The 13214-nt window shown below is 38.6% G+C and overlaps 2 protein-coding genes across 4 annotated transcripts in view; one reads left to right on the top strand and one right to left on the bottom strand.

The window, feature by feature from the left end:
- Nucleotides 1-8255, bottom strand: part of RIC8A (RIC8 guanine nucleotide exchange factor A) — a 35054-nt gene extending 26799 nt beyond the window's left edge. For 2 of the 3 annotated variants that reach the window (XM_032220317.1, XM_032220333.1), the window contains exon 1: nt 8057-8255. The gene's annotated coding sequence lies outside the window, so the exon portion shown is untranslated. Of the gene's footprint in view, nt 1-8052 lie in introns of all 3 variants that reach the window. The other variant, XM_032220324.1, reaches the window with a different exon arrangement.
- Nucleotides 8256-8350: 95 nt separating this feature from the next.
- On the top strand, nt 8351-12318 carry BET1L (Bet1 golgi vesicular membrane trafficking protein like). The gene is made up of 4 exons (XM_032236551.1): nt 8351-8436; nt 9146-9237; nt 9441-9497; nt 11350-12318. Exons 1-4 carry the CDS (start codon nt 8418-8420, stop codon nt 11515-11517), a joined length of 336 nt encoding a protein of 111 aa, XP_032092442.1. The 5' UTR covers nt 8351-8417; the 3' UTR covers nt 11518-12318.
- The last annotated feature ends 896 nt before the right edge of the window (nt 12319-13214 follow it).

Here is a 13214-nt window from a genome sequence, read left to right as displayed (position 1 = left end):
GACAGTAGCTGTTTAAGAATGCAGATATGTGTTTGTAACCCTCCAGTAGTCATGCTAATCACAGTGCATGTCACAGTATGTGATGGTAACAACTGTGACAGGGGAAGGGACTGGCAGGTTGTCAAGGCAGATGTTAGAAGAACTTGTCGCAATCATAATGCTTAACCTTATGATTTAAATCAGCCCCCCCCCCATTCTTCAGTTTATGGATCCTTTCATAAAGTTTCAGATTGTTCATCAACCCTCAAATATTTATTATATGAAAATAATTTAATGAACACTGCTTTAACTAATAGTACTATGAATAACAACAAAAACAACAACAGGCAGACAGACATCTGGCCCACAACACGCCTGACATCACTACTGTGGAAAATAAAAAATGCCTGGTTCATTAATCTTGCAATATCAAGTGATGCATGAATTGAAGAGAAAAGGCTAGAAAAAAAACGATTTACAAATTGAAGTTGAGCAATTGTGGAGGAAGAAATCAATGGTTGTACCAATAGTATTTAGGAGTCCCTGGAGCAATACCCAAAGCGCTGCCTAGTTACATGGAAATCTAGAACATTAGACCTGAACCTTCTGACTTTGGGGGGGGGGAAACCCCACTCTACTTGGAATTGCCTGTGTGCTTAGATGTTACCTTAACAGCTCCTAGGTCCTTGGTTAGGACTTGAATTGTTTAATTTTTACCTTTATCCAGATCAAATTGAAGATTAAATAACAACAGCACCTTGGACAATCCCAATTAGGATCTGGTGGTCGGCCCCCCTCATGCTATACCCCCTAGCAGGGGGACCTTTAGCAAGTGCTCCCTAGTTCTCTGTGTAGGGAGGCAGAAACTATTAGATAATTTGTTGGGTACAAACCAGAACTGCAAATAACAGTTCCCAGAATATCATGAATGCTACTATTTCAGTCACTTCTCACTTTCTAAAGTGTTTGTCCTTCACAGTTTACATATCTGTTAAGGAAAACACCACGCAACTTTGTTGCCACAGAAATGATGAAGTGGCTTTAAAATAAGTAAACTGCTTGTTGTTTTTTATTTGCAAATTTCAAGAATAGCATGGAATAACCTTTAAACAAAGAAGAAGAATATGCCAAAATGTGTGCATCACTGAGCTACTGCCAGGATCAGCAGTTCTGGCAAAAGGTTTTCCAAACCTTGGAACAATCTGTAGATTACAAATGCTTCATATCCTTCCACAGTTGTTTAAAAAAGAAAAACACCATTTGACTACTCATACTATAAACATGCAGCAGAGAGCTTGAAAATTTTAAAAAACAAATTAGATTATTGAGGTCAACTTTCTTCTGTGCAGAGAATGTATATAGAATACTTCATCACTGAGCACAAGTAATTTCTAGATACAGCCAATAATTTGTAACTGGATTTGGCTGTTGTAGCCCTGAAATCATATGAGAAAAGGACTCGTATCTAATTTTGCATATTTTTTAAAATGCTACAGAAAATTATGATCACATCATTTCAATACAATTTTTCAGATCTACAGTTTAGTTAACAGGTATAACTGATAAAAATTTCCAGTATGGTCCCAGGCATTACAATCAGCCAAGATGAGGAAAGCTGTTCCTGTATATCATCTTAAATGTTTGTGTTTCACAGCTCTGTTATTGTTTTCTTGATTCATCCAAATCATTTCTGACCTACTTATCAGAAATTAAGAACCCATTTGCCTTCTAAATCCTCTGAAATCAATTTAGTAGCCTTTAGGAATTATGATTATGGTTTGAAAAGTCTCCACCACAATTATTAAACCAGATTAAAGCATAAAAATAGGGAATTCTGGGCAGCGATTGTTCTCAATCTTTTCTTCACCGTCTACCAAAGGACCAAAAACTCCCCTGATGCAATTAATTCCCTTTACTGGAAATGGGGAAACAGAGACCCACCAAGGAGAGGGGGGGGGGAGAGAGGGAGAGTTTGTTGTACAGCTGTCTGACTCTAAGGATCAGGAGAACAGTAGTACAGGTAGTCCTCAACTTACAACTACAACTGAGCCCAAAATTTCTGTTGTTAACTGAAATATTTGTTACGTGAGTTTTGCCCCATTTTATCACCTTTCTTGTTATAGTTGTTAAGTGAATCACTTCAGTTGATAAGTTAGTAACCCAGTTGTTAAGTGAATCTGGTTTCACCATTGACTTTGCTCATCAGAAGGTCACAAAAGGGGATCACAGCAATCGTCATAAGTATGAACCAGTTGCCATTCATCTGAATTTTGATCACATGATCATGGGGATGCTGCAAAGGTTGTAACTTTGAAAAACAGGCATTGGTCACATTTTACAGTGATGTTATATCTTTGGTCACTAAATGAACTGTTGAAAGTCAAGGACTACCTGTACTTTTTCTAGTTAAGGAATTTTATTAAAGACACAAGCTTCATCTCATGAAGTGAGATGATTACTTTTTATAAATCTACTAGTCCAAAAAACATGCTACCCAACTCCTTATTTTTTGCCAGGTTTTTTGTTGCTATTGTTATTGCTATATTTGTTTGAATAAGTCATTATATACCAACATATAAATTGTACTTTATTTATTTAGTCTTATTATTCATCAAAAATAAAGCCATTCTATTTCTCTCTACAGGTTTTTTTATGCACATCAATGAATAGATTACAAATATGTTTATTTCTAGTACAAAGAGTACCCCCCCTGTGCTCAACTCATATCCTGAAAGTCATAGAATTCATTACGAATTTCAGGATAAGAGTTGTTATAGGTTGTGAACCAAGGTCCTTCATCTTACGGTACTTGTCACCAAGACTGAAACACTCTGACAAAAAGCGCATGGCATATCTTGCCACTAAATTTGTAGCAGTCACCTGTAACTCTATCTCTTCGGATTTTCTTTTGAAAAAAATAAACATTTTGAAAAAAGTTTTCAGGTTTTTTTAAAATTTCGATTTGCAAACTGAATATAGTGGAACACTGAAAAACAGACAAGATCTTTACACAAAGATGAATTGACAAATTGGAAAACTGTAAGGTTAGAATCAAGTCTGTTTTAGACCCGTTGAGCGGTATTATTGCTACCTACCTAGTGAGACTCCTTCAAAATTCAACAACTAGATTCTTTTGAAAACATTCACACACTCCTCCACCATCCATTCATGCATTCTTCTTAGCATAATAGATAATTGATTTAAAATGTATTGTGCGAATAGCCTTTTTATGCACTATCACTATTTTTAATTAGTAAGAATAGAGGACAAACACCTTATCATTCTAAATTCCCACCACCAGTGTCCTGGATTAAAAACTGTAAATTTAAGAATAAAGCTCAGTAGAAGCAAAAAGCAAAAATTACCTTCCTTATACCACTGCTATTTTTGTGTGCAGTCATTTAGCAACATTTTTTTTCTGTTTTTTTGAATGAAGCAACCCAACCCTACCCTCCCTCAATCCTCCTAATGCAATTTTCGAGTGAGAAGACACTGGTGTTGTTTTCTTTTTCCTGGATAATCTCACTAGCAGAAAAACAGAGGGAGAAGTGGGGAATTGTAATGCAGGGTTACTGATCCAGAAATTATAGCAAAGAAAGAATTGACCTCTAGGGAGCTCCACCCCTTTAACAAGCTTTCCTACAGCTGCAGCTACCGTATAGCCACCCAAGGCTGATGGGAAAGTTTCATACAAAACTACACAGAAATAAAATCTAAATCATGGCAATGAACAGACTGTCAGCTATATCCAACTGGAACTTGATTCAGGGACAACATTAAGTACATGAGAAGTCACCCAAAAGAATAAAAGTTCAGACAAAGATTTGAATTTTTAGCTTTAGAGACAACAGACAATAATTCTTCAGAGGGTACGTGAGCCATTGTGTCAAAATCACCTGTGTCAGAACATGGAGATAGTCCTCGACTTATGAACACAATTGAGCTCAAAAATTTTGTTGCTAAGTGAGACATTTGTTAAGTGAATTTTGCCCCATTTTTTATGACCATTCTTGCCACAATTGTTAAGTGAATCACTGCAGTTGTTAAATTGTTAACACAGTTGTTAAGTGGATCTGGCTTCCCCCCTTGACTTTGTCAAAAGGTCGCAAAAGGTGATCACATGATCGTGAGACACTGCAATGGTCATAAATGTGAGCCAGTTTACAAGTGTCTTAATTTTGATCACGTGACCATGGGGATGCTGCATTGGTTGTAAACATGAAAAATGGTCGTAAGTCACTGTTTTCAGTCCTGTTGTGACTTTGAACAGTCACTAAATGATCTGTTGTAAGTCGAGGACTACCTGTGCTTCTTGCAAAGACATTGATATAAAATCTTAGCACAACGAGTCAAGAATCACTACTACCTTATGACTCTGTAGATGTAGGTATGTTATGGCCTCTGGGCCACATCTGGCCCTTTGGCTGTCCCTGTCCTGCCCACATGAAGTCAGTCTGAAACTAGAAATCAAGTACAAATGAGGATACACAATGTACGCAATACCACTGCATAGCTTTTGCTTTAAAAATGACTTTTCTTTTTTCAATTTATGTGTGGATGTTTGTGTGGGTGCCTACGCACCTTCACAGCACTATTGGTGCACAACTCTGCACAACAATCCATTTTTCATATGGCCCCTTGGGAAAATTAATTGCCAATGTAGCCCAATGTAGCACAAGGCTTTTTTAAACTGTGTTCTGACCTAGGCTTCCTTAACAAGCATGAAGCAGAGTCTTGGTCCTGGCAAAATCTTATTTTATTTACACGACTGTGAATTCCTTTCATTCACAGTCAGCAAGGCTTGGCAAACAGTCTTTCAGAGGAATATTTATCAACACAAACCTTATCTCACTTGGCGAGCTGCCAGATAACTAGTTTCCAAACACAGTGCAAGGCAACAACACTTGGCACAGTCTCTTATAATCACAAACAGAACTTTCCACTCTTGAAAGGCCCAAGAAACAAATTGTTTCCTGCAAAAGCCCCCTCCCTGTTCGCTCCTCTTTTGTTTCCTATGGGAGGGGTCAATCATCTCCAAGGTGTGGCTTTACTCCGAAGTCGACCCTGCTTTCTTCGTTGTTCTTGTCGTCTGTGAGCTCTGCGCATGCGCACACTGGGAACAGGCTCCAGCTGTTCCTCTGCCTCACTGCTGTCTAGCTTCCTCTCTGCCTCTCAATGCAGAGCCTTCATCTGAGCTTCCCTCAGCCCCTAGGACTGGCCCATATTCCTCCCCAACTTCCTCACTGTCTGACTCTGCTGCCACCACTGCTGGCCGCTGGTAGGCCACAACAAACTGATCTCTTTTTGATAAGTATGCAGAGGAGAGAGAATCAATTTTATCATTATTTCACTTCCACTACCCTCCATCCACATTACATATTGGCTTCATGTTACACTAGGTTCAAATGCATTTACCCAACTACATAAGGAATTCATTTACATATAGGAATGGGGCATCACAAACAAGAACATCAGCTTCCTTATAACCCATATCTAGTTATTGGTGAAGAAGTGCCCAAAAATCTAGCTACATCTCTGGGAATGTGAGATCTTTTTGAATACTAATTTATTTTAATGTTTTATTGCAATGTTGCATCTCCATAACAATTCATCTGAGTTTGGCAAGCCTTGTCTCTATAAATTTTTATACTTTTCAGGAAACTGTCTCCTATCATTTCTCCTTTTATTTTGATCCTAACAGAATCATTTTCCTTCTACCTTAGACGCAAGTCTAAGACAAAAAGCTCATTTCTGTGATTCTGTTAAAAGTTTGAAAATAACTTAATTAAGACAGGTTCAGAGTAACAGATTATAAGTGTTAAAAATTACTTCAGGATTTTATTTGAAATTATTGACTTACATCTATGACAGAGGAGCTACAGCTACATCTTATTAGCATTCCTTGTGTGACCTTTGCATTCAGTTTTGCATTTTGGGAAAGGAGCAGAAGATGGATTTTCAAAAGGTAATATAAATATTCTATACCTTTTTTATTATTATTATTATTTTTTATTAACAAACATGTAAAATACACAAACACAAAACCTAGACGTACACCACATTTACACAATACAAAATGAACAGGAGCTTCCTGTTCTTTCTAATAGCAATTATCAATCGATACCGCTCACCTTATATTATTTCCCCTTCTATTGTATTTCATTGGATAAATATTCTATACCTTATAAATACTTGCATCCATTTCACCCCTTAAAACTTTTGAACATCCCTTTCAAAACAGGCTTAATCCTATCTAACATTTGGAATATGGGCCTCTTGAATATATTCACATTTGAATAAGTGTTTGATCTTTTTTGTTTTTTAAATCACTGATGCTGCTTTTCATATAATATACAAATCGCTGTAATAAAATTGGCTCATTGACGACAGTTGTTTTCCCCTTCTGCTGAGCAACACACCTGCTACTGCTGTACTACCATATTTACATGTGGCACCTGGGCATTCTTGCTTGCTAAGATTAAAAATATGTTTATTGCAGCACTTTCGTAAGTGGTTTTGTAAAAGAACATCATTCAACCATCTAAATCTCAAGCAGCATACTAGAACAAGATATTGGGAACAGATGTTAGGACTTTTGTAGGCCAACTTGTTCCAAAGGATATTTGCTTTGCAAGTGAGAGAAGCAAATTGCATTTGATTTCTATCACAATACCTTAACATAGGTAAAGGTTTTCCCTGTCCAGTCACTTCTGACTCCAGGGCACGGTGCTCATCTCCGTTTCTTAGCCAGGGAACCAACATTGTCCGAAGACCTTTTCTGTAATCATGTGGCCAAGGCATACAGAATGCTGTTACTTCTCATTTAAATGGTACCTCTTTATTTATTCACATATACATACTTTCAAACTTCTAGGTGAGCAGGAGCTGGGGAAATAACAGGAGCTCTCCCTGTCGCACGGCACTTGGGTCTTGAATCCAGGCAGCCAACTTTCCAGTTAACAAGCTCAGGGTCTTTAATTGCTGGGCCACTGTGCCCACACCTTAACGTAACATGTGAAACTACTCATCTTTTTTTTTAAAAGTGCAGGTTTAGTAAACTAGGTTGTGACTGTTTTTTGATCAATTAGCTATGTGCCATCAAAGTCAACATCATCTCTAAGCAACCAACAGATAGTTTCTCCAGGATGACCATGGCTATCTTCACCAATGATAAAAGCACAAAAAGAACATGTAAGGGCAGAGGAAATGAGAAGGGAAGATCATTTTAGGTGCTGACCTATGGAGCTCTATTAGGTCACTCAGTTTATGCTCAAAAATTTCCTAGATGGAAGTAATTGAAGCAATATACAGGTAATTATGTCTTCACACTTCCACACAAAGGCAGTAGTTGATGGGTTTGGCATTCAACGCTATATACCTGCAGACACTTACTTTCCTAAAAGAAATATTTCTTGCTTTTATCTGTACAATGCAGAACAGATGTGACTATATGAAACGTGCAATATGGGACACTATTAGCTTGCGCTGTTCAAGGAAAGAAACTGGAGAGAATTTCCAGCTTTCCCTGAGCATGGGAAGTATACTTCAACTTTCCCCACTGATGGAAAATGGGACCTTTGCCAATTTACATCCCATAAAATGATGTCCCCATTGAAACTGTGACCCGACTTCCTTTTTTTCCTTCCCTCCATACCTCCACACACTAAACTCCAATGCAAATTTTTAATCAAGGATCTTTTCCGCAATAAAAAAGCTGATGCCATCAGAACAATGTGTTCTTCTGGCCATCAAATCATGAACAGTACCCCTTTTTTATGACCCTGCACATTTGCCAAAACCCTGGGAAGCTGAAGCCTGGTTTACCCAACTAAGGCACTGTTAAACCAACACTGAACCGTCAACCAAGTAACGCCAGGTTGAGTCGGCTACTGGGTGAATGCGTCGTGGAAAGACCATCATTTCATATTTAGTCCGCCGTTAACAATGCACGAGAAGCCCTGGGTTGCTGCTTATTCTCCTTTCCTGATGGCACCGAGACCGAGAAGGGAGGGGGAGCAGAGAAAAGGGGGGAGACTATACTTAAACCCCCACCTCCCCGAGAGCAGAAGTTACCTACGTTGCGTAATAAAAACGATCGCCCGCAACATTTCTCTGCCTGGGGCGGAAACTCCAAAAGCGCTCCAGCGGGGAGCTTCCCCTTCGGCTCCCGAGACAGACGGGCGTTCCGCACGCCGGGCTTGCTGCGTCTCTCTCAGCCCCGCTTGCCTGGACGCCTGCGCCCGCTTCCTATTACTGGTTAGCCCTCCCTTCGTTCACACGCCCCCAACAGCGTCAGGCTCCCTAGGCCAAAGAGGCCGCCTTCCCCGAAAGACCTATCCGCGGCTGCAGCCGGGCCCAGAGCCCTCCTCCTTCCCGCCCACCAAAACAAACCTCTGCTTCTGTGAGGGCGGAGCAGGACACGGAGGCAGGAAGCGGCCATGGCGGACTGGGGCCGAGGTGAGTGCAAAAAAAAAAGGAGGAAGAGGAGAGGAGGAAAGAGCGAGTGGCTGCCGCGGCTCTCCTTTTCTTCATTGCCTTGACAGGTTAATTAGTTTTGGAAGAGAAGAGGGGTGCAAAATAAGGAAGGGGTGTTCTCGAGCCATCCTCTTCTTAGAGGTCTCTCCATTCCTTTCGCATTACTCCAGCCTTTTGGGGATGGAGACGGGCATCATCGGCTGTGGAACATCTGGCAGGCAGCTGGCAGGAGGGAATGTCCTCCGGGAAGAACAGCTGCCTTCTCTGTTCTCTTCTCTCCGTGGCCACCACGCCAGCTTTCCTGCTTTCACTTAAAGATCTTGGTTGGGGCCGAAGAAAGGCAATAGGAAAATACAGAATAACAGAGTTTGAAGGGATCTTGGAGGTCTTCTAGTCCCAAATCCCTGCCCAAACAGGAGACCATATGAAATGGTGCTAGGATACACCGATATGTGGAACTGGGTAGGCTTTGTTGGCATAGCCATTTTTAATTTTTATCTTTTTGCAAAAGTATTTATTTTGGAACTCTGCCAGCTCAATAACATTTTGAATCTGGAATTTGTAGGAAATGTTCCCTGTTTGTGTGAAATTCTCTAGAGATCTGTAGGTAACCCACTCTTTGTCCTTTTCTACGAACTCCTACATGCTGTTCTTAAGCTGTTCTTAAGTTATGACTTTTTTTCTTTTGCAGGTCCAAACACAAATGCGGTGGATGATATGTTAGATGTGGAAAATAAGCGCAGGACAGAAAATCTGGCCACTAAAGTCACCCGTCTAAAATCGGTTGGTAGCTCACTCGATCTGTTAGTTTTTCACTGCTAGCTTATTTTAATCGGTTTTCTATGCTGGATTTTCCCCCCCTATATTGCTATTGAGGAAAAGAAAATTGTAAGTTTGATCAATCTTTTCCAAAATCAGTATTATTACTAAAATATATCAAAGATGAGAATGTTAAAAACAATATTTTTTTCTTTTTTTAAATCTAGCTTGCATTGGACATTGACAAAGATGCTGAGGATGAAAACAGGTACCTGGATAATATGGTAAAGAACTATTCGCAGTTCATGTGGAATTATTAGTGAAACCTTCCTTATACTTGTGCCCTCATTCTGTGAAGGATGAGTTATGTAATTCAATACATTTGAGTTATATAAAAAAAACAATTTTGTGAGAAGATTGTACCAATCACATTTAAAGAAGTTATTGCTACTAAACTTTCTTCCTTCCTGGCAACTTTCATTCATTTTGCTTTTATTCCAAAGCAAAAACAACAACAATCCAATGTATTTTATCCTGCCATAGAGTTCTTAGAGATGTATGTTTGTGTGCGCTACTTATCTAAAAGAAGTCAAATATGACCCTTTGGTGTCCTGGTATCAAGAACTGCTTTGTATAATTAATTTGGTGGAATCAATTTCAAAAGGATTTCCTATATATAAATATTTCCATGTATGCAACTACAAATCATATGTAGGCTATTGCATATTATAAAAACAACAAGTGGTCTGTAATGATGGGTTTCTTATGCTGGTAAATCACAACCAGTCATGGCAGCTGCAGCTTGTTATTTTATTTATTGATTGATTTTATATTGCCTCCTATTCGCCCATGGTGACTCCAGGCGACTTACAGAATATAAAACCACATTTAAAACAAAAACTATCAAAAAGAAATTATTATAGTACAATATAACAAAATCACCCCCACCCCTCAACAACAGATCACAAGAGCCATTTAATGGGCTCTATCCCACTCTGGGCTCCCCAAGCCTGCTGGCAGAACCAGGTCTTCAACGCCTTCTGGAAGACAATTAGAGTGGGGGCCATTCTAATGGGGAATGATGTTCCAAAGAGAGAGCCACCATGGAGAAGGCCCTTCTTCTGGGTCCCACCAGGTGTATCTCCCTTGGGGATAGGACCCGCAACATTAAAGGCCTCCCCGCTCTGATGGGTTGGGTGGATGTGACCAGGAAGAGACGGTCCCTCAGATAACCTGGTCCCAAGCCATGAAGGGCTTTAAAGGTGACATCCAGCACCTTGAATTGCATCAGGAAGCAAATAAGCAACCAATGCAGCTCCCGCAGGAGAGATGATACAAGTGCACACCGGGGTCTATTTCATGCACATGTCAGCTTTCACTTTATATTATCTTTTGTAATATTTTTGCATATGATATGTTCTGTTCCTCACACTGTTTTGTAAGATTTAAGTTTAATAGTCTCTTCATTATTAATAAAAACAAATGATGGACCTCAAACATGTAATTTTTCTCCTATTGGATAAATTGTGAAGATAAATAATGTTAGAGAATTCATAGTGAAAAATACTGCAGCATCACTGTAGTATTACATTATGAATGTTGCCAATGTAAGAAGTATGTTTGCGTATGTCTACAATTTAAAGCCGAGGTGGCGCAGTGGTTAAATGCAGCACTGCAGGCTACTTCAGCTGACTGCAGTTCGGCTGTTCAAATCTCACCCGCTCAGGTGGGTAAATGAAGACCCGGATTGTTGTTGGGGGCAATATGCTGACTCTGTAAACCGCTTAGAGAGGGCTGAAAGCCCTATGAAGCGGTATATAAGTCTAACTGCTATTGCTATTGCTATTAATTGATTTGATCTAGGAGCTGTCCAACTGAAGAATGACTAGGTTGCTCACAATACAATGAAGGAAATAAAAACACAGTTCTAAAAGACAAAACCAGAAGAGCAAGGGGAAAAAAGAACAAGATAGTTGATAGAATTCCTCTTTCAGATATTTAACAGTTTAATTAATTTTTTCTTTAAATGGGAATGGAAAAATCTCTCAGATTGATTCTAGATTTTCTTAACTATTTTGAGCAATGGGATATCTATTCTATAATGCATTACAGTTATCTTTTTTGTTTTTGTTTTAGGATTCTGATTTTATGAGTGTGACAGGTCTTCTCACAGGAAGCGTGAAGCGTTTCTCCACCATGACTCGGTCAGGAAGGGACAACCGCAAGCTTCTCTGTTATGTCTCTGGTGGATTGGTTCTTGTCTTCTTCATCTTGTATTATTTGATAACGAGAGCACGAACTTGAGGGAAATTGTTAAAGTTTTGTACTGGATGTTAGTTGAAGGAAAAAAGTGGTAATGGAAAATGGAGCTGCGGATGACCGTCAGATGTGTATCTTGGAAAGTATTTAAATTTTCACAGTAACCCAGAAGCTCCTTTATGAACTACAGGATGATCTCTCCATTCAGAACTCATCTTTTTCTTTAAAGGGGATATGATGTTGTGTCTCTCTACTTGAAAGTTCAAATGCAACACAATTCACTAAAATGAAGTCTCTTTCCCTCAGCCTTGTATTACGGTAGCTTGCTGTCTTTTCTTGGTGAAAGAGGAAGCATGTTGATGATTTGCTTTCTGCAGTTTATGGTTCAGTAGAAAAATCCTAACAATGTTTAGTTAAAATATTCTAATGCCTAGTTTAAAGGGGGAGATGGTTGCTTAAAAGACAGATGTTGGAATATGTGCATTTTTTAGAAGTAGTTTGTCACATTGGAATGTCTTTTAAAGCAAAATTGCTTTATCACTTTTTGGATAAACCAGCAGCTATAAACAATGATCGATTGTTAACTCTCAGAGGTGTGTAGAAGAACAGAGTTGGACTTAAAGCACACACAAAATAGAAAACACATTGAATATGTGACTATGTTATTTCTGCTTTTCCCCCCTGTCCATTCTAATTAAACCCTTAACTGATTTGCCAGTTTTGAGTTGTACTAACCATGTAGTACGTTAATGTATCCTCATTTTTTAAACTTTGTCCAAATCAACCTTAAGGTTCTTTTTTAATTTGATGTATTGGTTCTAGATTAAAAATTCAATTTTATGCATATTTTCCTAGATTGTATTTTATTGACTTCAATAAGATTTATTTTTGAATAACATGCATAGGAGTTCACTGTAGTTCTAGAGTGTTTTGACAACTATTGATTGTTTACTGATTCTCATCTCGCTAGAATCAATATTATTTTCTTTCTGATGTTTATTATTAAAGCATTAGCAGCATTTAAGCCAAGATAGTATGTACAATTACAGGCACTACTCAACTTATGACCACAGATGAGCACAAAATTTCCATTGCTAAGCAAGAAAATTTTAAAGTGAGTTTTGCCCCATTTTATAGCCTTTCTTGCCACAGTTGTTAAGTGAATCACTGCAGTTATTAAGTTAATAACATGGTTATAAAGTGTATCTGACTTCACTATTGATTTTGCTTGTTAGAAGATCACAAAAACTTGTCACATGACCCCGGAACAATGCAATTATCATAGATACATGTGTGTTCCAAGCATCCAAAATTTGATCACATGACCATGGGGATATTGCAAGAATTGTATATGTGAAAAACAGCCATAAGTCACTTTTTCAGTGCCATTGTAATTTTGAATGGCCACTAAATGAAAGGTTATAAGTTGAGGACTACCTATAAGAAGGCAATTGTGTATTTGTCTACTGAAAAGGACTCTCGGTGTACAACACAAGACATTTATTTCATATCTGATTCATCAGTACTTTTGGTTTCCAAAATACAGTTTACCACCATATGTGGTTCCATAGTGGGAGGAAAAAGAATAGAAGGAACAAGATATCCAGTGCTGATCCCATTTGAATCTTCCTGTAATTGATATACATGTACTTTTCACTTGAAGCAAGTGAATATTCTTTTGTAGGTGAATCTGAATTGTAACTTATCTCACAATTGAAATAGTAACAGTCACATTATATTTA

This window comes from Thamnophis elegans, chromosome 1 (assembly GCF_009769535.1).
Source record: "Thamnophis elegans isolate rThaEle1 chromosome 1, rThaEle1.pri, whole genome shotgun sequence".
Classification (NCBI taxonomy): Eukaryota; Metazoa; Chordata; class Lepidosauria; order Squamata; family Colubridae; genus Thamnophis; species Thamnophis elegans.
The sequence above is the reverse complement of the archived record's forward strand: the minus strand, read 5'-3'. Positions and strand labels throughout refer to the sequence as shown.

What these genes read in the sequence shown, in the direction of transcription:
- BET1L (XM_032236551.1), top strand. An exon ending in AAGTCACCCGTCTAAAATCG is followed by an intron (nt 9,238 to 9,440) that starts GTTGGTAGCTCA and finishes TTTTAAATCTAG; the next exon opens with CTTGCATTGGACATTGACAA. An exon ending in ACAGGTACCTGGATAATATG is followed by an intron (nt 9,498 to 11,349) that starts GTAAAGAACTAT and finishes TTTTTGTTTTAG; the next exon opens with GATTCTGATTTTATGAGTGT.